The sequence below is a fragment of the Drosophila novamexicana genome, unplaced genomic scaffold (genome assembly GCF_003285875.2).
Source record: "Drosophila novamexicana strain 15010-1031.04,08,12 unplaced genomic scaffold, DnovRS2.1 tig00004555-arrow-pilon, whole genome shotgun sequence".
Classification (NCBI taxonomy): domain Eukaryota; kingdom Metazoa; phylum Arthropoda; class Insecta; order Diptera; family Drosophilidae; genus Drosophila; species Drosophila novamexicana.
Genome location: NW_020825052.1, coordinates 2,649,976 through 2,676,980, shown reverse-complemented (window position 1 = coordinate 2,676,980; position 27,005 = coordinate 2,649,976). Strand labels below are relative to the sequence as shown.

Genomic DNA, 27,005 nt, shown 5'->3' with positions numbered 1-27,005 from the left:
GTGTTTTAATTCAGTAGAGACAAAAAGCAGAATCTTGACACCGTTAAAGCGAAAAAGTCAGGTCAGTAACGTAAACGCAAAACTGAGCACTCTTCAACGCAATAGGAGAACGTAGCGCAATTGGAGAAAGCTGACGAAAAAATGAGTAACGTAACGCACACAACTAATGTTTTCCAGCACTGCAGTGTGTTGTTTTTCGTGTATTTCATGGTGGAGTTAAACAGCATTCAATAAAATTCGTAAAAGTTAGGAAACCCTCTGCTGGCGAGTGGCTTACATAGATCTCAGAAATATATTTGAATATTCGCCACAATCGTACACCAAAACAAAAGCAAGGACGGAACGTTTCGAAAACAACAATTATATTGAACCAACGATAACAATTTGGAGGAGCTCAAGCAAAGGTAAAATTGTACGACAAGCAAACCAGCCAAAAAAAAACTGCTGCTGCTGGCATGCCTGGCAACAATATGGCATTTTGGTAAATCCGTTTCGGTTTCGTGTGCTGTGACCGCGCTCTGCTGCTGTACTTGGTCATTGCCAAATTTCGGCTGCGATGGCTCACGCTGTTGCTGCTGTCTTCAAACCTGTCCCAACTGCATCGTGTTTGGGCCCTCCACCCCCAGTCCGCGCCAACGCCGAGCCGTGTCCATGGCATGGCTATAACGATGTAGCGATGAAAACTGAAAACTGAAAACTGTTTGCAGCCAGCAGGATTTCGCCTTACTTGTTTTAGTCAGTCAGCAGCACCAGCGACGTCAGTCTTTGTTAAGTTTTGCGTTCCATTTACATACATGCATACAAAACCTACATACATACATGTATGTTTGTACATATGTATGTGTGCATGCATACAGTCTTGGATATGGTTTTGTAATGCCTATGTATGTACATATATCCAGTTTGTGCCTTGGTCAATTTTTTTTTTGGTTGTGTTTTCGTATTTTTAGTGTGAAACTCATGCAGTGCAGATCGTAACGACAGCGCAGTCCATATCCACGGCCATAGGCACAAGTCCGCACGCAGTTCATCCCGAGCAATCCCGCTACAAAATGGAATCGGCGCTGGACGTTCTCTCTCGAGCAGCCACCATGGTGCAAAACAATGCGAGCGGTGAGTACTCCACTGACATTTGGTCAACTGGTAATTTAGTTATCGCTAATATCTCGACGGGCTGCCATTAACCAATTCCGTATAAACAGTAACAACATCGCTGACAATTTGATGATGTTAGTTTCATGGACGTTCCGACGTTGACACCGACTGACATCTGTTCTTGTTATTTTTTTTTTTGTGTTTATATTCTGGCTACGTCTGTACTCCTTGTGTCTTTATGGGTTTCACCTTTGCACCAGCGTCCTAAAAACTTGAAAGTATTTCAACAATGTTATTCTCGGCTGACACTTTTGTGTTTCCCCAACAATGTTCATATGTACATTTGTATATACATACATATATTATGTATGTAGGTAGTGCCCATTAGGTGGCGGTGTCTTGGGCCGAGACCAAGTTGTAGTTTATCGCCATTGCTCTCTTTGCCTGCGGCATGAATCATAGCCTTTGGCATGCTCAGCTGAAGTGCATGTGTCGCAACTAAAACTCCAAGATATTTGTTTCTTCTGCTGCGATCCATGCATACATATGCATGTGCATGTATGTGCAGATGTGTGTACATATACATATAAGCAAATGCACACGCAGACACGCATATACGCACATTTATTGCGTATCACGAGCGAACTGAAAATAAAACATTCCAATAAAATGAGTTTGCGGCGCATTCCGATTCCGATTTTCATAAATGTGTCAAATGCCGCATTTTTGAAAACGACGTCGACGTCGGCGGCGACAGCGACGCAAGCTCTCTGTGCCCCGCGTGCGGGCGTTATCAATAGTTGACGTCGAGACGAGCACGAATCGTACGGTTAATGTGCTATGTACTCTTACATAGTTTAATACGTATACAAGCATACATGTACAGTTCGATGTGTGCAAGTATTGCACATATTTGTATTGGCGACACACACACATAAATACAGATAGTTTGCATATGTTTGTACGTATTTGCAATTTGAATTTATTGTATCGCACCTCTCGCGCTCCCCTTCTTTTGAACGCGTGACATGCCAAAGAAATGCAAATGCTAACGGTTTGGCTTGAGCATGTGCATATGTACATGTATTTGCAATTAATAATAATAATTTAGTGACTGCATAATTGCTTCATTTGGCAGCCACTGTACGTATAAATTTTAACTACTATCAAGTGTTTTGCGGCTTCCCTTAAAGAGCAGTAAATAGCATATGTAGTCAAGTGGTTTACCAATGTACACACATATATATATATGCAAATCGAAAGCTGGGGGTATGTGCCGTGATAAAGCACACCATTTCAACGCCACCCACTATCGAACGCGCAGTCCAGCGGCTTATTATACCCTGTACTCATTGCAAATGGATAACAAGGGTAGTTCAGTTTTGTGCCTATGTATGTAACATCTCCGTTTGATAGGTAGGATTTCGTATTGCCTATCGTATATAGATCCATAACTAATCCTGTTTTCCCCAAATGTCTTAAAAAACTGATTCTCAGAGGCATAGTCGTGCGCTTTGATATTTACACGCATTTAGATGCCATATATGTGCCCTCATATAATTTACTTTTTATCGCCAGATTGTAAATAATGATTGAAATTGAAAAACAAATGTATATATGTGCCCTGAGAATTTCATAAAAGTTTTAAGATCGAAGTTAATCAAAACTGTCTTTTCTAAAGTGGCGCGTTCGTCATGTGTGCTTTTCTGTAAGTTTAACTGAAGGGAAGCTGGGGTATCTGCTAGTCGGTCATATTGGCTAGACAGCTCACTTGTTTTGTTAGTTTACATTTGCCATTGCGTCGCTGCCCATTCGAGATGTCTTTATCAACATGCTCCATACATATTTGACAAATTCCTTAGCCAAATGCACAAATACATACAAATAGGTTCAGCTGTCAACGCCAAGCGGAATGTATTTATTAAATATGTGTGCTGAAAAAATATATATATATACATATATGTGAAAGTCCGACAATAACAAAATTCCATAAACAAATATGTGTAGATTTTGAAAAACAATTGGATAATATGCGCGCGCGTTTTGTTTGTGTATTTTTAAACGCGAGCAGACCTTTGTCACATGTCAGCATTTATTTGTGCTCTGTACTCTTGGCCAATAGGCTGCCAAACGGGCCCTTTGGCTAGCGCAGAACTTGGTTCGTTGGATGTCGTCACATTGGGTGATTGATCAGCCAAATTGTATATGCAAAATGTCGTTAACCTGGCCATGATTAATGAATTTTGTCATAATCGAAACAAACGCGCGAGGCGCACGCATTTGTTCTTCATAAATCACACGTGGCCAATGCAAGCCAAGCAAAAGCGGGTCGATTGTCTCCAGGCCGTTAATTAAACTGCCGGCAAACTGTGGCTGAGATTTCAGAATAGAGCCTAGACAGCTGTCAGCTGATCGTTTCTGTGTGTGTGTGTGTGTAAACAAATAGTCGTTACAGCAATTGTGTGGCTTGAACAAATCAAGACAAAAAAAAAAAAACGAAATAAATTTATAAAATTTGTGGCAGTTTTGAGGCTAGGTGAGCGCTCACCAGGCACAGCTGGATACGTCAGCTCATCAAGTAATTTACATGGCCTTTCAATTTTCCCATTGCCAGTTGGCAGTGGCAAACACTCTCTTCCTTTTACTGGCCAAACGGCACGCAAACTAGCCGTGATTCTCGACCAGATGAAAGAAACTGGTCTGGTCTCGACCGTAAACAGCTTCTAGCTGGATGACCGTCTGGCTCTGGCTCTGGCTCTGGCCTCTGCCTTTCTTTTTGCTCTCAATGCTGCTGTTTTTTTTTCTTTTTTTTCTTTCTGCTTTTTTAACATTTGACTATTTGCCTATTGCCACAAATTTGGTTTCGACATCGATTTTGGACATATCTCACTTTTATTATGCATGTTTTGTGCTCCTCTGGAAATTTCTCGTAATTTGGCAGCATTTGCATTCGAAATTTGGGCAAATTTGTATTGATTTTTTCTCACGCTAGATTTAATGCCGGATGATATTTTAGAATGACAACAATATTTATGTTATTGTTCCTATGCTGTTGCCAGCGTGTTCATTATGTTTAAGCTCTTGTTGTTGTTTCTCTTTCTGTTGTTGTTGTTGTTGTTGTTACTTTTAGCCAATAGCCAAACAGGTTTTCAAACTGCGCGCACGCTCGTGTTTTATTTAAATTTTGAACTGGTTTCTCCTGATTTGTGTGTGCCTTTCTGCGGCAAACAGTGTTCGCTCGGAAATTAGAACTTCCAGAAAATCATCATTAGACGTTTTGAACATAACATATTGATATTGTCATTGTTTTCCGTTTTATTTAAGATAGATGCTCGATTTAGCGATTGTTATTGTTGTTCGTTTTAATTAGATCAATATTCGAAATAGAGATTTCAAAATCCCCGAGGTACCTAGATCTTTTAATACCCAATGTTAAGCATATACAACATTAATTGTTGCCATTGAATATTAATAAAAAGGACACGGAATGAGGTATATGCGAGGCGGAAGTCAATTAAGATGTATTCAACCAGAAGACAACCTCCTGTGCTTGGGCAAATTCGTCTAGTTGGAAAACTGTAAGAGACGCCAATTTTAATACGTCTTTGATATTGCTTTTCACACATATTCAAAATATTTAATTCGTTGGAAACCTGCCAGCAAGGCAATTGAATTGTAAGATTAGGCAGGCGTTCTATATCGAAGCTCAGAAAATGTAAAAAAGATCGGACTTTAAATGCCGATGAAATCATGAATTCATTTCCTATAGTGAAGGGAGAAGAGGCTGCACATTCTACGATGCTTGTTGTTGGGCTTGTATGTTTAAAAGACAATTGAATGCTTAAACGACATCTCGGCGCTGGAATAGAGTAACTTCTAGTCATGCTATTCCCTTGCTTTGTATACAATGTATGCAAAAAAGTGCTTCCGGAAACAGGATTTGTTTAGAAATAAAGACTTTCAATTTGGGAGCAAACACTGTCATGTTTAATATACAACTTTATTCCGATTCAAATCTAAAAAACCTAAACCCAGATAATCTGCTATTTTTGTGTTCAATTTTTGCATTAGTAAGAAATTTTATTGACTTGCCATAAACACTTCCGTGCCCAAAACTATAACTACTTGACCCACTTGTTGCTCGTCTTGCTGATATTGTTGTTGTTGTTGTCGTTCTTGTTGTTGCTGTCGCTGCTCAGTGAGAACTCTCAAATTTCTGCACTGATTTCTAAATAAAAAGTGCATACATCGTTAGCCAACAATTAGACCAGCATTTTCCGGGTTTGCGGCACCAAATGCAAACTGAAGAATGGCGTAATATTGAATTGCTGCTCAGGTTGACTAAGCACAAATCTAGAAGGGGACATTGTAGAGGGGGACGATGTAGATTATAGGGTATTCAAATGGATTATCATTAGACTAGCCTGTTCTCTGGGGAGTTAGGCGATTAATTCAAGCAGTTAAATAGTCGTGCGTTGTTTAAGATATACAAAAATTGGTAATATGCTCATTAACTCGGACCTATATCATTTCAAGGCTAAGAAATATATAGAACAACTTTTGTGTCTAGCACTTAGACCGACTCGTTACGGAGAAACATGTCCTAATCGACTTGGCTCTTGATGCTAAGGAAGAGTATCCATGGATGCTTTTAGCCGAAATTCCACTTTGAGCAGCATTACACTTCGATCTTTCTGATATTTTCTGCACTTAAATATCGGACCAAATAGCGAGGCTTTAAAAATTATCGAAACTTGGTCTATAAGTTTCTGTCTCTAGCAATTACTCAGATTTGCAGGTAAGACTTTGCATAAGTGCGGCATTGCCTGCCTGTCACTAAGTTTTTGTAATAAAACATATTTGGTTTCTTAATAAAGATTAAACGTTAACATTTAAAAGCTTTACTGTGATCCCAACACCTGAACTGCTGAGGATAGGAAACATAATATACACCCTATACGACGCTGGCTTTAGGATAACTGCTAGTCGGGCAGTCCCGGCTAGAGAACTTCTACTTGTTTTACTCTTGATGACTTGATGACTTGTTATACTCTTGATCGATCAATATGCTTCCTTCTGCTTGTTACATCAATATGTTATCCGTTTATCCAACCAATGCATTAGTTTTCTCGTTCAGTTAGATACAGATACAGATTGCCGAATCCCTCTTAGCTCTGCCACATGGGTCAAGTAAACAATGTATGCACCAAAGTAGGAACTGTTTGGACTTTTTGTGCTTGTTGTTGTTGTTGTTGTTGTGTACAACATTTTGGGTTGCTGTAATTTGCAATTGTTGTTGTGCGCCTGTTGTTGTTGTTGTTGTTGTTGCTGGCATGATTGCCTTTCGATTGACCTCGTTGCGCATGCGTGCGCATGTTTCACGCTACACTAAAACTTTTCGCACAAGTTAAAAAACTCAATGAAGAAGAAGCAACAGTGGAAGAAGAAGCAGCAGCAGAGGAGGAGGAGGCAACAAAAAATCGTGCCGTTGATGAGTAAGCAACAGGGCAAAATGTCTCTGAGCCAGCCACGAGGCGCTGTGCCGATTGTCAGCCAAGTCAATCAGTCAGTCGGGGCAGCTAGCCAACAAGTCGGACGGTCTGTCGGTCTGTCGGTCTGTCTGTCTGTCGGTCGTCGGAATCGTCAGTCAGGTATTCAGTCCATAATTCGGCTGTGAGCTTTGCTTAATTGTGATTTGACGCGCTACGCAACAGAAAATTGCACTTTGTTTTTGTTTTTTTTTTTTCGTGTTTTTTTTTGTTTTTTGTTTTAACGCAAATTAACAAATAGCTGCCAAGTATTGATCGAGATATGAAAAGATCAAGAAATCGTTGAATCCGCAGATTGCAAGAGCCAATCATCAGGCCAACAGCTGAGCTTGCAAGTTGCAACAGGCGCACACACGTTAGCTGGAATCGATTCTCTACAAGTATTGGACCGTTTCGATTCCTGTTGCAGCTACTGCTGTTGCTATTGATGTTGCTGTTATTGTTGTTGTTGGGGCTGGGGCAACAGTAGTAGTTGTGCTACAAATCGGGCGTAAAATTTCATGGGCCTGCTATTGAATTAAAAACGAGTTTGCTTCATGTTGTTGTTTGTTGTTGCTCTCTGTTTTCTGCTGCTGCTGTTGTTTTTGTTGCTGTTGCTGTTGTTTTTGTTGCTGTTGCTGTTGCTGTTACTGTTGCTGTTGCTACTCCTTCTGGTTGCAGTAATGGCCGCCTTTAATCACAGACAGCGCCAAGCCCCAGCACAACGTGCCGCAGCAATAACAACAGCTCCAACAACAACAACAACAACAACAACAACGATAGCAATAACAACAAGCCAACACAGCGAACAGACAACAGTCACTTTTTAGTTGTATTGCTGCGTTTGTTGTTGCTTTTGCTATTGCTGTTGTTGCTGTTGTTGTCGCTATTGTGGTTGTACTGCCGACCTATTGTTTGTTTCATTTTGTTGTCATTTTCGCAAGCGAGTTTGCAGCCCATACAAACACATTAATATGAATGCATGTACATGTGCGCTGGCGTATATATGTACACCCATACATACATACATACATACAACATACATATTTAGGTGAGTACCCGCTTAAAAAATTCGGCTTGCGGTGCCAAAATAGAAGGCCCACCACAATGCTCAATTTAACACTGAGCTGAGTTATGTTGTATAAATGTTATTTTGATGTGTCCAAAGAAATGTAATGCTCTTTAAAGAGGCTGCGAAACAGTTTACGTTACTTTTTCAGGGGGTCGTAAGGCGAGAAAGCAGCAACAAGCGACAAATGAGTCGCTTTGAGAAATGAAAAACTTTATTTTGCCAAATTGATGAAAAGCTGACCGCTGCAAACGTAGCAAAAATAAAATACATATACATACATATATAATTGAAAATTTGTTGTTGGAAAATCAAATTCAAAATATGTGTTTTTTTTTTGCAAAGACTCAGTCAAAGTTATTTCGCAAATGAGAATCTTTGTGGGGGTGTGTATAAAACATAATAAGCTTTAAGCATTGATCGAGCCCAAAAATCGCCCACGCACTGCGCTGGGACAGCGCTGTCCAACAACGACTCGACTCGACTCCGGCCCAACCCAACGCCGAAGACAAACAACGGCAAGCCATGAGTGCAACGTAGTCATAGTTACCCTGTTTCGCAAATGATCTGCGCGTGCTGGGTAAAAGGGCAAAGAGGAGCGGGGTGCGGCAGCTGTCATCCTGTGGATAAGTGGCGTTCACTGTCTCCTTTCCCGCTTAGTTGTTTTCAATTACAAAATCGCAATGCCCAATCGAAACCAAGTCCAAAGAAAGCAGCTAGCGAAACAATCGCAGCCAACCGTCAATAGCCAAAACGGAAATTGGTAAAAAGCAAAATAATAAAAAGAAATAACAACGTAAACGTAAACGTAAACAACAACAAAAACAATATGAGTGCCAACTGTCGCAAGTGCAAATGGCTTTTAAGGCCAGAAGTCTACACGGGACGCGCCGAGCTTGGGCGGTGAGACGAAGTCACGACGTAGCCACAGATTACAAAAACAACACAGCAAAAACAACAATAACAGCAAAAACATAAGATAAACAACAACAAGAACGTCCCGTAAGCGAACGAGCATGAGTGTTGAGCGACGACGACAAAGCTTTGCGAGCCCGAAAGCTCTTCGTCTTTAAGTCGCACTCGCAATCGGAATCGCACTCGCCGTCGCTGTCGCTGTCGCCGTCTGGCGATCAGTTCAAGTTTGTCCGTCGAGCCACAAAGAGCTGAGCGCGAGGCAGAGGCAGACCCAGAGCCAAAGCTCGAGTACAGCTGAATAAAAAGAAGACGAAGAAGAAGAAGCAGCAGCAGAAACTTAAGCCACATTCATCGTACTCGTCGTGTTTGGTCGTCGTGCTCGTATCGGCAGCCAGAGCTGAAAGCGAAACTGGCGCTCAAGTTCAGCGAGCGAATCGTCGTCGCCGCCGCCGCCGCCGTCGATTTCTATGCAAATTATTACTCAGAAAAACATATAAAAAGCGTGCTATTTATATTTCGCTAAATGTCGACTTGAAGCGCCGCCGTTGCCGTCGCCGTTGCTGCAGCAGTGGCAGAGACTGTGACGAAAACGGAGATTGGAACGGGAGCACGGGCACGGGTACGGGAACGGGGACCTGGATTGTAACCCGAGACCGAGTCGCCAAGTCGCGCAACACGACAAATACAGATCGTATCTGTATCTATAGCAGCGACAGTCGCTGTCTGCTACTGTATTAGTGCGTGTGTGTGAGTGTGTGTGCGTGTATCTGTATCTGAAGCGGCACACAGAGCGCAAAAAGTAATCATAAACTAAAGCAACAATAAAGCGAGCGAAAACGTAAAGCGGAAAAAGTAAGCTAAAAGTCACTTACAAAAATCAAAAGCAAAAAAAAAAAAAAATAAAATAATAATAATAAAAACGCGCCTCTTTCCGTCGAACGTCGATCGTCGATCGTCAAACGACAGAGCAGACGTCAGCGAAATTAGCTCCAGCTGCTGCTCCGTTCGGTTAATCGGGCGCTCCGACTCCGACTCGAGTCGTGGGTGAGATACAGAGCTGGTCTCCAATGGGATTGTGATTAAAATAATTATTATTGTTATTGTGTTGTGATTGTGCTTGTGGTCGACTGGGCCCAGGACATCAAGTGAAACCCGAAAAGAGATCTCTACAGAGCACCGCGAGCTGCGTCAGCACGTAACGTGATCCGCCTTGCGTATGTACTGAAGACACCGCCAAATGAACTGAGTATACATAAAGACACGCAAGAGATAACTAACTGATAGCAATGGAATATCTGTGTATATTGAACGCCTTCGAGCAGCAGAGCTATTACAATCGCATCATGGAAATGGAGCGACTGGCAGCTGTCTCAAAGCAGTCTTCCCTCGGCAGATCGGCCTCCGCCTCGGCGAGTGCTTCATCATCATCTGCTGCATCATCAACGGCTAGCTCGCCCACGGCGGTAACCAGGGAGGCTGCCGCTGCCGCCACAGCTGCCTTATCCTCGACGCGCCACTTCCCGGCCAGCTTTGCGCACGCAGCGGCCCTTGCGGCCACGCAACAACAGCTGCAGCAGAGATTCGCGGCGGCTGCCTTTCAGCAGGGCCAGGCTGAGTTGCCGGCGCAGTCGCCACTGTTTTATCAGCAGCAGCAGCTGCCGGGAGCTGCACATCAGCAGCCATTAACTGGATCGCTGCAGCCGAACAACTCCAACATGGCCAACAGTTTGCTCTGGCAGCCGTGGCGGGATCTGCAGCAGGCAGCGGCCATGCATCATCAGCTCTGCAAGCAGCATCAGCAGCAGCAGCAACAGCAGCAGCAGCAGCAGCAGCAGTTGCAAAAAGGTTCGTGTTTCAAGGGGAATATTATATAAGAGATTTAGAAGAAATCGCGCTGACCTCCAGCAACGTTTGCCAAAAATCAAATTTTGTCACATACGAGTTTCTTTTGAAATACGAGACGGCGACAGGGAAAAGTAGAGAAATTTGTGAAAGAATCGTTCCGTCTTTCGCCCGTATTAGGCGCAAATGATGGATACAGCACGAACCAGGGTAACCAGCACTTGGATATCGCTTGCCAGTCAGCGCACTTGTTGACTGGCCACTTGCACGAGTAGCTCACGTGAAGTCCGATATCTGGACTAGCTAGCTTCACGCTGGGATCTGGTGGTCACCCAGACACAGTCAGACAATCAGACAGTCAGGCTGGCAGAGCGTGCAGCTACGTGCCCGCTTTAATGAATGGGGATCAGAGTCTATAGTTTTCATATTGTTTATCTGCCAATGTTTACGTTCGCCAAAGCGTGGCTAGGACGTGCTCTTCATGCGTCCCGTGTGTTCGTGGATGTGTGTGCGTGTGTGATCAATTGATGGTGTCACCAGCAGTTGATGAAAACGTGTCGCCTCAAGCTGTTACGCAAGCTGATGACGACGACGCTGGCAAGCGAATGTGGAGTGACCCATTTCATTTGGCTATTAGCGCGAAATTGGTAATGAAATTGGCAACACTTTTACTACGCTTGCCAACGCCTGACATTCGTGGCTGGCCACGTTTCGATTGGCGTTCTGCTGATCTGCTGCCGACCGCTTCCGCCGGCGTCATCGTCGCCAGCTCTGCCATGCACCACTGTACCTAATTGCTCACATTGCACAAATCACACAAATGCTTTCAATTACATGGCACAAACACAGACGCCGCTGACGTCGCTGCCAAGTGAAACGAACGCCGGGACAAATGCGAACCAACTGCGTCGGCTGCTGTACTCTGCGCGGCTCAGCTTTGTTTTTGTTTCAGTTTCGGTTATGATACCCTTACAATTAGATATATATATAGCATATAGATATATGTACATGCCGGATCAGTAATAGACGGGTTGTCTTAGTCATGTCCGTCTGTCTGCAAGCTAGTTAAAAGTTTCAGTTTCGCCACGAAACGGTTCAAAGCTCCCTTTCTCTGTTGCACATATGTTCGAGTCATTCGAATCGGTGCACTATATCATGTGGCTATTATCGGAAAGTAAAGGATTACATAGGAGTACTATATCATATAGTTGTAAAGCTTCAGTTTAACTCTTCCCGTTATTCACTATGCCCCAAAATATCTGCTAAACCGTAATCGGTCAATCGGTCTACTATATCATATGACTTCTATGCGAAAAATCCGCCGGAGACAGAGCTATATATAAACGCATTTTTAAGCCAGATGTGTCGACCAGAGTATTTGTTCTTCGGCCTGACAAAGATAGCCGTAATTTCTTGTTTTTTTTTTTTTTTTAATTTGTTGACATATTAAAACCAGATTTGCAATCAAGTCGGGCACGAGAATGACTCACAAGCCGGCGGAAAAAATAATAAAAATAATAAGAAACGCCTGCGACGACACCGTCAGCGGCGGCGATGAAAATAATAAGTATACAAACTTAAGCTACAGCAACAACAACTACTTATAACAACAACAACAACAATTACAAAAAACGTGTTTGCATAAGCAACAAATGTTATTTTTCTATTGCTGTTTGCAGTGCGAGTAGACCAAATCGACTGTTCGACTGTTCGACTTTTTGGTCTGTGGAACTGGTTGGCGATTCTTGATGCGAACTCCTCTGCGGGCGGATTGTTTGGGTGATTAAGCAAAGTTTGCAATGACTTGGCTCGATTGAGGGAGGGCCACAGATTATCAGGCACTTGCAGTTTCCCCCCATTGCTGCCAATTAGCTTAGGTCGTCGAATTTATTTAGCTGTGTGTGTCTTGCGTTTGATTAAAGATCAGATGAGAAGTGGGGTTGGCGCAAAGACCGACAGAACTCGACAAAAGCAGGCAAACAACAACATGCTTGTGAATACAATCATGTATAAATAATACTGGATACACAGAACTCGGAATATGGTCACCAGAAAGAAAGCCCCAATGATGATCCCCCACAGCAAAAAACCGGACAAAGTTGTCTTTGAGCGACGACCGGAAATGTGCAATAAAATTTGAATGTTTCTTTATTATTATCATCATCCCCATCATCTTCCGCTGCAACAGAAGCCAGTCCCATTGCTTTTATTGTTGTTGTTGTTGTCCGTCTGTTTTCATGTTTTGCTTTCGGTCCACTCCATGCAACTCGGGCGAGGGAGAGCAACCAGTTTGTGGCACCTTTCGTGACGCAGGCGCAAAAAATAATAATAAATTGCAGCCAGCGGTGACGTTGCCAAAAACAGGACCACAACAACTGGTTCCGCCACAGTCGTAGCCGCAGCCGCAGTCGCAGCCCGAGCCCGAGACACAGCCAAAGCCGCCTCCACCAACGCCGCCAACTCCTTCATTCATTCATTCATTCATGCGTTCGACGCCTTGGCCAAGAGGAGAACTGGCACCGCTGCTCAAAATGTGCAGAAGTCGCTTGACGGGTTTGCCTGCCCCTTTAATTTTGGGCTCCAAAACGCGCTTTGGAGTGCCTGAACTTTTTTTCTTTTAACTTCGTAACTTCCTGAGGGACAGAAACAAAAAAAAAAGCAGAGAAAAAAAAGAAATAAATCTGAAATTGAAACAGAAACAGAAACTGCACTGTACGTAAACTGGAGTATAGTGCACCTACACACGCGCATAGCGAGTGTATCCAGGTGAGGGTATTCGCTTTTCGGTGGTTGTTGCCAATCTGGTTGATGCCCACGCACCACCTTAGACTTCCCACGCCAAACTCGAACAATATCCATTGGGATGCCGGGCACGTTTGTCCAGACTAGCGCCCAGCGTTTTGCTCAGTGTAAACGCTCCACTCACACACACACACACACTGGCACACACTGAGACAATCCCATGATCGTAGAAAAACTAGTTTTCTTAACCAACTTTTATTGTGACTCGGAGTTTCGATTGTGTTTTTCTGGCTTTGTGTTCGCTATTGTTGCTTGTTGTTTTTTTCGTTGTTGGGCTTTTATGCATAATTTTTGTTGTGCCCACCTCCTGACCGGGTCTGGAGCTGAGTCTGTCACCGTGGCTTGAGTTGGCAGAGCACTCGAAAGCTCCGTTCAGTCTTTGAGCGGAAATTCATTGAAAAACGAAAGACTTAGGCAACAAACTTGAACGTGACTGCGACGCCGGCAGAGCCCCCAAACTCAACTCCATGTGATTCATTACGCCCACTTCATTGCCGTGCTCATAATCAAAATTCAAGACAGATCGACACGAAAACCACAGCGAAACAAATCAAAGGATTAGAACGAGATCTGGCTAGCCGCAGAGCCATAATTCAAATCGGATTCGATGTTATTGTGCTCCGGCTAGCGAAAAAAGAAGAAAACATATCAAAATCAATATACAAACCCAACTATTAAATCAAAGCCAAGAACTCGTTTTAAAGCCCAGTTTATTAAACATTTCAGAAACGCGCCTGACATCAAAAGAGCTTCCAACCACCAAGTGGCGTCGCGAGCGTCGCCAACGTTCCGGCGCCGCCGAATATTATCATGTTCGCGATGCTGGCAACGGTCTCTTCATTGTCGGTGACCGGGCGAGGGAAAGAGAGAGGGAGCCGGACATGGACAGCCCCATTGATATGTCGGTGACGTCGAGCACTGTGAAGCATCAGCGCGCCTCACCGCCTCCGCCGTACCGCGAGCCGCTGGCGGGAGGAGCAGCAAGCAGCCACAGCTACACGGCCAGCCGGCCCAGCGTTATTACCCAAGCACCGCCCAAACGGGAGCAGCCGGAGCATGTGCATCACAGCTCGCACTCCAATCCCGAGCATGACCAACGCAGTGCGGGTGAGTTGCAGCCGTTGTCGATCTGGTTGACGGACAAGTTTTAATGCAAGCAATCATCATCATTTTTTGCAGAGTCCGATTCTATTTGTGACATTGACGAGCATTTCCGGCGCTCTTTGGGGCCGGGCTATGCGGCGCTGTTGAAATCGCCATCATCCAGCTCGCCCACACCGTCGCCACAGCCACAGTCTCAGTTGCAGCCGGTGGCTGGGAGTGGAACACCCATGCAGCAGATCTCGCCACAAGGCTATCGGCAACAACCAACAACAACAACTTACCAGCAAAATCACTCGCCATTGCCGCTGACACTGCCCATGTCTAAGCTGGGCTTGCCCATCGTTCACTCACCCACGTTGCAGTCTGCACCGGTATCGCCGCAGCACGAACTGCCGCCGCCCCAGGAGGAGCCGCTGTCCCTGTCTCCGCCGCCCGTTCGAGCAGCTTCCGCTTTGTCGTGCCCTTCGCCACCGCTTGGCGCCAGCCAAATATTAGATGCACCCGTAACCAAGAGAGAGAGAGCCCTGGACACACCTCATCATACACCCCCCAGATGTAATACACCACCACCGGCCTATGGCAGCGTAGTGATGGCATCGACGCCAACGCCGCCCACCATGCCAGCTATTATACGTGTGAAAGCCGAACCGGGACTGGCCGCAGCATCATCGACGCATACGCCGCCCGCTTCGCCTACCTCATCCACAAACATTTCGATATTCACCAAGACTGAGGCCTCTGTAGACGATCACTTTGCCAAGGCACTGGGCGACACATGGAAAAAGTTGCAGGGCCAGAAGGAGTAGACCGGCAGTGCAAATGTGAGGACCAACTCAAAAGCTGTTCTTATTTAAAACTACACAATTGATTTTTAAAGATCTCATGACGATGTGAAAATTCTTCAAATGCGAGTGTATTACAAGTTTCTTATTATGATTTTATTATTGAATATGAATATAGTTATGGAAAAGCGTATACGTACATGTGACAAAATTGGTATTCTTAATGCATAGTTGCATAGATAGACTAATCCTTAATATGTATTAAATTATGTGCATACATATTTATGTATGCATATTACGTATGTTTATTTCATAATTCTAAATTATGAATTTAATGTAAGCTTATGTTTATCCAAATGAATCCTATAAAACTTAAATCAAACGAGTGGCAAATACACAGTACTCTCTAACAAGCACTCTATTATTATTTAAGTGAATCTTACAATAAACATTAAAATAAATTTGTTTTCGAATGATTTCAAATCTGGCTTGAAAGCGCGCGCTTGTATGCCCTTCAAACCGTCGGTATCACTTTGAACGTGCTGGCAACGCTGACTTGCACATTACGACCTTCTCAACTATCGTATATAACTATCGTTGGCCAGTGTAACCATATACAATTTTATGGAAAAATTGTTTTGCTGTTTGTTTGCTAACAATTTATTAATATGATATGTTGAATTAAAACTATTTATAATTGCATAAGTTGTTGAATAATTTGAATAAGCAATCGTTTTTGCATTTTTAATTCAAAATTGTTCACATCATTCTTAGCCCATATTGTAAAGTTATCGGTATCGATAACACAATTATTGGCTGCCAGTGTGTACGCGTATTCGGCGAGAACGTACCATTGCAAAACTAAACTTTCTGCATAAAACATAAAAAAAACATTAAACAAATGAAAAACATTTAAATTAAGATATTACTTGAAAAGTTGAAAAAAAGTACGTGTACGTACGTCGCGTTTACAGCTTGCAGTTTGTGTTTGTGTGTGTGTAAAAAGCCAGAAATACCATAGGCGAATGAGGGGCGAAGACGAAGAGAAAATGTCACGCAAAGCAGCAGCGACAGAAAAAGAGTGAAGAAATTACATTTGGGGGAAGGAAAAGCGCATAAAAACTCAACAATAACAATATTAAAAGACTCTTTCTGTGCAAAAAGGCGCAATTTCAATGGCAATGCTTGGCCCGCAATCAAAATTGTGCTAAAAAGGGAATCGAAATAGAAAATAACGAGTTGTTGTTGTTGTTGTTGTTGAGTAGTTGTTACTCGGCAGGCAGACACCTGCAAGCGCAAGGAGGAGCGATGAAAACAACTGAACTGGTCCTGGGGAGGCGCCTAACTACTGTTCTCGTACAGTTCTCGCTCCTTGATTTGAATGTCGTCGTCGTTGGTAATTGAATTGAAACTCGGCTGCAACTGGAACTGGGACTGCGACCACGACTTGCACTCCTCACTGGCACAATGCAAAGCTTGGATTCATCATGCCAAGAAGCAGATGTAAGTATCAGTATCGGTTAGATAGGAGCAAATATCCTTTACGAGCACTTAAATATGTCAAATTCCGTTTCACAACATCCAGTTTATCATAAATGACACACTTAAGAAGCTAAAGGGCGACAACCCACTGAATGCGAGTTCCCAGGGCCTGGCGCATGCCGCTGGCTCGGCCGTTCAACAGCATTTTGTCTACCAGACGACGCAGGGCTCACAAGGCTCGCCGCAGCCACAAAGCCAGCAACATCAGCAGTCGTACAATCAGCTGCATACCGTGCTGCAGGCCGCATGCTCACCCACGCTTGCCATCAACAACAGTCAGCAACAGCAGCAAGTACAATCGGTCAGCTTACGATCGTTTCTGGAGACAAGCCTGCTGCAGGCGATACCTCAAATACCTGCGCAACCGCCAATCTGCATATTCGATGACGACGAATCGCCCACTGAACTGCCTGCGAGTGGCAACATTGTCATACTTACGGAGCAGTCGCAGGCCCCAGGTTCGGGTACAACAGCAAGTGGGCTACCCTGTACTGGGATTGCGATAGCGCCATCGCCGTCGTCCTGTTCCTCATCAACAACGACGCTGTCCAACTTGAACTCAATTACGTCGCCCTCACCGGTAGTTCCTGACCTGTTGTTGTCCACGCCACCGGGTGTCAATTCCAGCTTAAACAGCAATAGCACCACCGCCAGCTCGTCACATATATATCAGCACCTGCAACAGCAATCTCACAGCAGTAGCAACAACAACAACAATAATAATAATAATAGCAATGCCAAGAAGGTTGACAGACGGCCCCCCTCGAGCAGCTCAAATGCTTCGACCGGCAGTGGCAGCAGTCATCACCAACACCACCATCACCACCTGCACATACATCAGGCTCAGTCGCACAACCACAATGTCCTGTCATCGCCCACATCGTCGCCTAGCAAACGACAGAAAAGCAGCAGTAGCAACAATAAGGAGTGCAGTTCCTCTAGTCGCAATACAGCTCTTACGTCTGCATCACCGCGTGCTGGCGCCGGAGCTGGCTCCAACAATACCAATGCCAGCAGCACCTCCGCATCTACGTCCGCGTCCAACTCAGTGCACAAGCGAGAAACGACTACAAAGTTCTTTAATATCCACGACAAAATCAAGGAGCTGTATCTCCAATTGCTTAGCAATGATCTGAATCACTTTGCGGAAACGGGGGTAAGATTGTAAAGCACATACTAATTCAAACTTAAATTCATTTTTGCAATTTATCGTGTGCAGCTAAAGCAGCGCAGCCGCTCTTTCATTCTGGAACGACTTGTGGAATGCGAGCGATTGAACACCATCGTAGTTAACTTGTATCCTGGCAATAAAGGCTACTCTCTGGCACTGCACTACGATGAACAAGTAATGCTCAACCCGCTCACAAACGAATGGATCGTTTCGGATCCCACCCACCCTCATGGCATCCATGGCAACGAGAACACGACAGAAAAAAGCACTACTAGTCGAAACAAAGCGCAGGCTGATGGCGACGCTTGTAACCCGTTCAGAACGAAGTCGAGACTGACCGAAAACGAGCCGGTAGCAGGAGAGACAGCGTCTGCGCCTTTGTCATCTAGCTATGGCCTGGTTGAGGTGCTGCGCTGGCCGTATGAAAACGATTTGCTGCTGCAGTGTATTGACCGTGAACTGCTGCCTGAATTCCTCATGGATCTGCTGAGCGCCGATACCGTCAGCCTGAGCTCACCACAAGATGGAAGCGACGGTTCGCGGGTTTATGCCAAGCCGAGCGTTTTTTATGCTGGCTGCGTTATTGCGCAAATACGCGATTTCCGCCAGACGTTTGCCACCTCAACAAATATCTGTGATATGAAGCACATCCTTCTGCGACCCAGCAATGCAACGCTGTTCGCGGACGTGCAGCAGCTGGGCAGCTCGTTGGGCTTGGCCGGCGCAACGCCAGAGGACCGACTGGCGATCGAAAGTCAACTGGTGCTGGCCACGGCCGAGCCGCTGTGTCTGGAACCTGATCCGAGCATTGGTCGCCAGTCGATCAATGCACAGCATGAGCGTCAACGATTTAATTCGCATGAAATGCGCCGCCAGATGAAGAAGTTCACCCAGGTGGCCATCAATCGCAAGCGCAAGCTAGATCAGTTCACGCATCACCAGGGCCTCGAGCTATGTGACTATCTGACACGTCTGCGCCAGCGCCCGCGCAGCTCCAGCAACAGCACAGCGAACGCAACTCCCGCAACAGCGCCCAGCAACAATCCCCTGGTGGGCGCCATGCTCTCCTCATTCACCTCAAAAGTACCAAGGCGGCCGCACGAGGTCATCCGACCCATAAGACCACCCACCCTTGACTATCCGGCAAAGCTAAAGGTACCCGAGAACGTCATCAGCGTTGAGAAATATGCTAAGCCCTTGGAGCCATTAAACGAATTCAGCGAGGCGTGTAAGGACGGCTGCCAGGCAAACTGTCGGCACAACTTTCAGCCGCAGCTTATCGAGGAATATGTGTTGGAGACGGAACGTGAGGCGAACGAGGGCCGGCGTGCACTGTATCACATCAAGCTGTCCATATATCAGCGTCCCTCCGACGCAGAATACCTTGGCGAACTGTATGTGGATCGAGACTATCGCGAGGGTGAGCGGAATGGAGAGTCGTGCCGCTTTGCATTGGGTACCCGTGTCCATGCGAATCGATATATTCAGCAATTCCGGGAGATATTCACAGAGGAGGGACGCAAGGCTGTTAAGATAACGCATCTGATACCCGGACATGTGCCAATTGTCACCCACACTGGACTAACTAATGAGCAGCGGTTACTATTACAGCAGCAGCAGCAACAACAGCAGCAGCAACAACAGCAGCAGCAACAACAACAACAGCAGCAACAACAGCAGCAGCAGCAACAACAGCAGCAACAACAGCAGCAGCAGCAACAACAGCAGCAGCAACAGCAGCAACAACAACAACAACAACAACAACAGCAGCAACAACAACAGCAACGACAAGCTCAGTTTGCTCAGCAGCAGCAGCAACTGCCTGCGACAGTTCATCATGTTGCGCAAACACATCCAAACGTGACCCTCTCCCGTCAACCAGGAGTTGTTACTAAGGCGACCAACCTGCCACAAACGTTTCGTCAGCAGCAGCAGCCACTGGCCACTGCTCAATTCAATGTTGATGGTGCGCTGCAAATCCAGCAGCAGCCGCAGCAATCGCAGCTAGGCAGTGGCAACAATAACCTCTTGCAGCAGTCGTCACAGCAACAGCAGCAACAACAACAACAACATCAGCACCAGCATATACAACTACTTACAGCCAGCGGAAACGCATCTACCGGTACCACCCATCAGGTGAGCCTGGGAAACGGGTCGCTGGTATTGCTACAACAGCAACAGCCGCAGCAGCAGCAACAACAGCAGCTAAGCACGACGTTGCAGCACTCGGGAATCACCATACAGCCAGCCAACATGCAACAGCAAAAGGCGTCGCCAGCCCAGTTGAACACGGCCATCGGTGCCAATTCCGCGTTGCGTGCCCAGCTGAACTCCAATGTGCCAATTCTCGTAAGTATTATTAGTGTGAGCCATTTTACATATATATGTGTCTGGCTGATCAGACAGAGCTTTACAGTTCAGGGTCGTCAATACTTCACTCACTTTGTATTCCATTTGCTTTTAGCAATCGCAACTGAAGGCTTCGCCGATTGTTGCCACACATCAATCACTGCAGAAGCAACAACAGCAGCAGCAACAAATAACTGCCACAAATAACAATACCCTCAGCAACAATAATAACAACACGGCCATGCATCCAAATCCCGCGATTAATGCCATAGTCACCAGTATCATGAACTCCGCTAACCAGTACCAGCAGCAGCAGCAGCAGCAACAACACCAGCAACAGCAACAACAACAACACTGTAAGTCGCTTTATTTATGCTTGATTATATTTATCCTTAACTCTGTTACTTTTTAGTAGGCGGCACGCCCACGAGCAACAGCAACTCGACCCCGATCATCAATATTAGCAGCTCCAACAGCGGAAGTCCTGCAACAACAACTTTGAAAAACTCGTGCAATGCGTCCATACTGAACCTGTTGAATAGTGCGCCCGCAGCCATGACGAGCACGCCAGTCGCCAGTGGCACGTTCACCACCTCGTCCACTGGCCAGCAGCAAACGTTAACATTGGTGCAGCATCAGCAACAACAACAGCAACAGCAGCCATCGGGGCCCACCACGGTAGATGCGGCTACGGCCACATATGTACAGACGACACGCGGCACGCCAACACTTGTGAGTGCACAACGCAAGCAGCCGTCTAGCGAGGTGCTGCAGAGCCTGTTGAACTCCAACCGCAAAATCAATATTGTTGGCGCAAGTGGCAGCACCACGTTTCGAACTAATTCGGCGGGCAATCTGATTGCCGTCAACCTCAACCAGTCGCAGGGTCAGCCGCAACAGCAGGCGACCGATGGCAGTCAGGCGGTGCGCGTGTCCATGTCAGCGCTTGCCTCGCAGCTGGCATCGCCGCCCGCCGTGATGACGAATCCCCCAACTGGATATGGCGCCTACACGGTCAGCACGGGCGGCGTCTGCGGCAGCGTTAAAATACACAATACAGGTCAGCAACAGCAGCAGCGCATACTGAGCTCGCTGCGTAGGGATAGCACTACGGCGCCGCCAAATGCGATCGTGGTGGGGATGGCGGCACCCTCTCCTGGCAGCGACTCCAACGCCTCAAATGCTAGTGGATTTGCGGTGCCCACGAACTTATCGTCGGCTTCTGGTGGCGGAGCGCTGAACGCGCTGCTAACCAATGCGGCCACGCCGTCGCCGTCGGGCTCGGATCACTCGCAGTCGTCGCAAACGCACCAGAACCAGGTGCTACTCGATAGGCTCAGCAATGTGACATCAAATGTGTCCGCCGTGTCAGCAGTAGCCATGCCGCACATGTCGCCGCAACAGGCGGCTTCAGCACAAGCTAACCAACAACAGCAACAGTTCATTACCAAGACACTGGTACACTCGCCCGCCACCTCATCCATACACTCGCCTATGTCTAGTCCGCATCCGCAGCCGTCGGCCTCGCCGCAGCAGCAGCAGCAGACGACTGCTACGCTCAATCTACAGGGTATCAATCTGTCACAGCTGCAGGGAGCGATGGCAAACTTTGCTGGTCTGCAGAATGTACAGGTGCAGATTCCGGGCTTTACGCAGCCCATTTCACTGCAGTTCTCCGGCAACAGTTTGCAGGCGCCAGTGCAGGTGCAGCAACAGCAATCACAGCAGCAGGCCTCGACAGCAAGCGGAACTTTGGCGCCGGCGCAGTCGCAGCAGCGCAGCGTGTTGGTCTCAGTGCCAGTATCCACGCAGCAACAGCAGCTGTCCCACACTATCACATTGCAGACGCAAACGTCGCCCCAACAGCAACAGCATCAGCATCAGCATGCGCCGCCCACAGGCACCATTGTTAGTCTGCCCTCTGCGGTGGCTGGCACCCAAACGGTGGTCATTACAAATAACGCAACTGCCGGCGGAGGAGGAACCGGAGGCGGGGGCAATGCCAGTGGAACAGGCGCTACAACGGCAATGCTCACCCTGCCCATTGGTAAGTGATCCAGCTGGCAATTGCACATGAGTGCTCAGCCAAGAGCGAGAGAGAGAGAGAGAGAGATAAATCGGCCCGTTGGGGCGGCTTTGATACTTGTTACGATTTGAATTTATACTTTATATAAATATGTTTTTATATATGATATATTTACCTATTTTATTGAACATGCTTAATTTTGTTCTTTTCTGTTTCTGTTTCTACTTTCGTTTCGTTTCTTGTTTACACAAACCAAACCTCTTAACAACTCGTTCCGATAATCATGCAACTAAAATGTGTTTATGTGTTCTGTATTTAACCCACGCCATCAGTTTGACCCATGCACCGTCTAACGGGCCCCTAGCCGGGCCAACGGTGGCGGTTAGTTAGCGTCTTAGACCAACAGATTCATTGTAACCTAAAACAACAACAAAAAAAAAATCTCCCCGCACACCCAATTTGCTTTCTGTTTACAGCTCAACTAGTCGGTGCCGGCGTACAGAAACTCAATCCTCAAACAATACGTACCTCAAGTGGTGGTGGTGTAGGTGTTGTAGCGACTGCAGCCACCGCAGCTATCCAGCCGAGAGCGCGCAACGTTCAGGTGGTGGGCACCAAGCAGCTGGCCAGTAGCCGACAGTTGCTCACCGCACAGCGCCAGATTGGCGGCTCCACGTTGAAGATCGCGACAACTCCAGTCAACGGTAAGTCGGCCAATCATTGTCAAAGTAAATCAATAATTTAAACCAATGTATTCGCTTCTCGTGTAGCCAATGTCGTCACCAATAGCAGTAACATCAGTGCGGGGCCTATTGTGATGTCTGCGCAGAAGATGCAACTGAAGACCGTCAAGGCCCCGACGCAACAGTCACTTCAGCAGCAACAGCAGCAGCATCGAATACTCAATCAGAGCACCGCCACAGCCGCCTCACAGACGCTGCCAAGTCCTAGCCAAGTGCAACACCAACAGCTACAGCACATACAAATCGCTGGACGCACTGCTCCGACCAACGCAAGCGTCATCAGTCAGCGCACCCTTACGGCCATTGCAGTGGCCAAGCAGCAGCAGCAGCAGGCAGCGGTCAATCGACGGCGATCCACCACAGATGCAACCAAGTAATAGCGCTGCTTCTCTATCCTAGCCCACGGACAAAACAATGGGCACACAGTAGTTGCTACTGAAGTTGGCAATTATACAAAAGAGTCGCACTATTAATTTTGATTAATTGAGGAGAGGAGACAAGTAATAAGGCTACGCGTTATGTATTTGCATGATATTATAGTTTATGTTTACAACTTAAATAGCACTACTGCATACATTGTATACCCATATATCTGCATATATTTTGATGTGTATAATTGTAAGTGTAAATTGTGTGGGCCTATGGACTGCTCAAGCTGTACGAGATCAATTTGGACACCTCTTGTTAGTACGGGAAGCTAAATGTGATTATCGTTCCCGGTGATTGCGTTGATGACTGCGCTTGTGTTTAGTGTGCCCCTTGCAGTAACTTCTGCTAAACTACAAAACAAATTAAGTGTAAAGCTCTTATTAATATTTATCTAATTGTACATATTGATTGTTTCATATTTACGTGCGCCGAAAAGCCATTTCAATAATGTCTATTAGTTTGGCTCTCCAACTTCAATTTGTTACACTCTAAGACTAGCTACGTAAGCGTGCGTGCTAACTTTAAGCTTAAGAGCAGCAAGGCAGTAAGGCAGAAAGGCCCTCAAATGCAAAATGAAAGCAAAAGAAAGCAATAATAAGAAAACCCACAAAATGTAAAATTGATTGTAAAACAGAATACGGCTAACTATTACGATTTGGATTAGTTACAAATGTATGAACAGTTGTAATGGTTCATATAAATATAAATATACATATGCATATTGTACTATTATAAATATTATTATTATTATTATTACTGTAATTATTATTATTGCTAATTATTTAAATGCTTAACCTAATTTTATTAAAATAAAAAATATTTAGTTTGTATTGTAAACCATCAGCAAAACTAAGAAACAAAAATTAGTAGTCGTACTTCCAATTGCAAACTCATAACTTACAGTAACAAAAATTTAACAAAACAAAATGCATATTTAAACAATTTATTTGTAATAGCGCAATGTAAAATACAATGGAAAAAGCGGCCCAAAGTTACCATCATAAAAAGTAGTTGCGAGCTGATAAATTGTCGCTTTATGCATATATAACTAAAAATTTGTTTTCGAACTAAGACCGTTTTTTAGTAGCATGAAATTATTTATTTAAGTATTTTTAATTTCGTTAGACCTTTTGCTGTAATTGTAATTGTTTGGCATAGTATGCTTTTTTCTGTACAACAAAAATGCCTATATAATACAAATACCCTAACAAATAATTTAAATGAAAGGAAACAAAAAGCAACAGAGTTACCCAACTATACACACACATACACTCAAAAATAATTTACTCAATGTTATAATAAATGTGATTTAAGAAAGAAAACATGGTACTACCTAAACAAATTATAAATGTAACGATAAAAACCAGGTAGTCAAGGCCGAAAATGCGCACGAGTCCGTGTCTTCAGAGCAAAAGTGAAGTAAAAAAATGATAAAATTAAATATAAATTACATGACAGTAATACGAAGCAAATTAAAACTCAGCATAAGCTATTAAATATCTATTAACATAAATGTAACTTCAATTCAATAATTGCTTATCTAAATACCTGACGTAGAATCTTTTCATTTCAAAGTAAACATAAAACCGATTATGTTTAAAGACTTTCGAGAGAACTGAAGTTAAGCGCTAACAAAGGTCACTAAACAAGTGAATAGTAAGCAAATGCATCTAAGAAAGACTTCTAATAAATCAAATATAAAACAGTTTTGTTGTGTGAATGTACAAAAGCTCTGTGTTTATCTGAATGCCGGATCTGCTCATTGCACCATTGACAATTTAATCATTAGCTTTAAGAGACAAATCCGAGTTATTTTTAATTACCAATTTATATAAAAACTGTTAGTCAATATCACGCTGCAGCAAGAGATTCGGATAGAATCGCAGACCCTCCACCGACTCATCACGACAAACTCTTCCCAGTCGCTCGGCCACCAGCAGACGCTCCTTAGCTAATAACAGCGAGATGCCCAGCTGTTTTGCGAGTTCCTCCACCGCCAAGGACTCGGCAGCCTTCACTTTCTCCAATGTATCGATGGAAATTAGTTCATCATCATGGGACTCCAGTTGCAGAACCATGGCACCACTGGGAAATCGACGCAGTTTTATGGGTCCACTAAGACGTTCGCAAGCGTGAAGCAAATCTTCGGGCGAAAGAAGCTCAAGGCCGCGTGCGCGATTCACACGGCAATACACATCGGCCAGGGACATCATGCCGCCATGCTCCTACCCAACAACAAGATAGGAAATAGTATTGTTTTTCGCTCTATGCAGGTATCGCCACACTTACTTCAATTGGATCGAGCAGCATTTCGCAAATTTGCTGGGCCAAGCTATTGAAGTACGCCGTATTGCTGGTAAAGTTGTCGCGTGTCACCGGATCATCAATGCCCAGGCTGAGCAGGTAAGATTTAAAGCGCACCGTTTCGTCATCGGATATTTCACCTCTCTGCTCACGTATTTTGCTGCTTATATTTTTAGATAAGCCCACCATGTCCTTTGCCATAGCCATGAGAACATTCAGATCCTGAAACGCAAGTGCTATGTTCTCGTCCGCTGCCTTGGCCTTTGCTTCTAGGTGACGTTCTATTCCACCAATACCCGTGCGTTTCTGTATCCTCGCCAGCTTATCGCTGACCTCTGACGAAGCTTCTGGTCCTCTTAAGATTGTTTCACTCGTAAACGAGATGGTCCAGACGCGCGCATTTAATGTCTCTCGCAGGGCGCTGTGAAACTCAGCGCTTAGCCCGTTCTTGCCCGACAGCTTAATATGTGCAGCTCGGCTTGTGTCCAGGGGCCCAGGAGGCTTGTCTGCGCTAGGCGGTCGCAAATGCATTATAATGCGAGTTTTGCGGCCAAAAAAATTGGAGGCTGTTGTTTCTTCACTGAGAGAGATTACATAGCTTAATGGTAGGCAGAGTGTTACGGCTGCTCGTGCTATTTCGCCAGGACGGCCCCAGAATAGTCTGTGTGTGGTGAGTACCACTTCCCCATCCTCGAATTCCGTCTGAAATGAAGATTGTTGAAAAAGAGCAGCTAAAACTAGAAGCTGATGTGAGCTACCTTTTGGTCGCCATCGTAGATTTTGACGTTGCGGTCGCGGCTTACAAAGGACTCGGTTTCAACTAAACGAGCCTCTTCATATGCAAAGCGATTCATTGCTGCTAATCCCAATTTATTTATTAAATTCTAGATTTGTTTTGGTTTTTAATAGAACTAGGAATGTTCCAATGAATGGCTGCGTCACGACATATCGATAAATTGCTTGATCTCTCGACTTAAAAATAAATAGGCAAAATGTTAATAGGGTAAAATTCATTCCATTTAAAATCGGAATTTTATTACTTTTATATTCACTTATATTAACCACGTAACGAAAGTATCAGGATATATGTAGAGTTCTTTTGGTTTATTGTTTTTAAATTTTGTGCGGATTTAAATGTGCGAAAACGGTCACACTCATTATTTAGTTCTTACATGATTCTGTCATGCATAGACTATCGATAGCAGATATTTTATAATATCGATAACATAAATGGAACAATTAGCATGTGCCCACAGTAGCAAAAATTTTCATTTGTTGCATTTTCTGTTGTTTTAGTGCTAGTT

At 45.0% G+C, this 27,005-nt stretch overlaps 3 protein-coding genes across 4 annotated transcripts; 2 read left to right on the top strand and 1 right to left on the bottom strand.

Moving 5' to 3' along the window:
- Positions 1–14: 14 nt before the first annotated feature.
- Positions 15–15,598, top strand: LOC115770533 (leucine-rich repeat extensin-like protein 5). Of its 2 annotated transcripts, XM_030715835.1 has the most exons (4): positions 15–404; positions 951–1,113; positions 13,978–14,358; positions 14,431–15,598. In XM_030715835.1, the coding sequence occupies exons 2-4, from the start codon at positions 1,053–1,055 to the stop codon at positions 15,159–15,161; spliced, it is 1,173 nt and encodes a 390-aa protein (XP_030571695.1). In that variant the 5' UTR covers positions 15–404; positions 951–1,052; the 3' UTR covers positions 15,162–15,598. The 2 variants fall into 2 exon arrangements, with proteins under 2 accessions (XP_030571695.1, XP_030571694.1); XM_030715834.1 differs by lacking the exons at positions 15–404; positions 951–1,113 and adding an exon at positions 8,848–10,452.
- Positions 15,599–16,057: 459 nt separating this feature from the next.
- On the top strand, positions 16,058–24,119 carry LOC115770320. The gene is made up of 8 exons (XM_030715557.1): positions 16,058–16,640; positions 16,723–17,835; positions 17,899–19,491; positions 19,615–20,199; positions 20,315–20,555; positions 20,615–22,246; positions 22,702–22,929; positions 22,996–24,119. Exons 1-8 carry the CDS (start codon positions 16,605–16,607, stop codon positions 23,343–23,345), a joined length of 5,778 nt encoding a protein of 1,925 aa, XP_030571417.1. The 5' UTR covers positions 16,058–16,604; the 3' UTR covers positions 23,346–24,119.
- A 100-nt stretch (positions 24,120–24,219) lies between these two features.
- Positions 24,220–26,633, bottom strand: LOC115770468 (vacuolar protein-sorting-associated protein 36). The gene is made up of 3 exons (XM_030715746.1): positions 26,460–26,633; positions 25,687–26,403; positions 24,220–25,622 (listed from the first exon to the last, which is right to left on the bottom strand). The coding sequence occupies exons 1-3, from the start codon at positions 26,553–26,555 to the stop codon at positions 25,239–25,241; spliced, it is 1,197 nt and encodes a 398-aa protein (XP_030571606.1). The 5' UTR covers positions 26,556–26,633; the 3' UTR covers positions 24,220–25,238.
- Between the last annotated feature and the right edge of the window lie 372 nt (positions 26,634–27,005).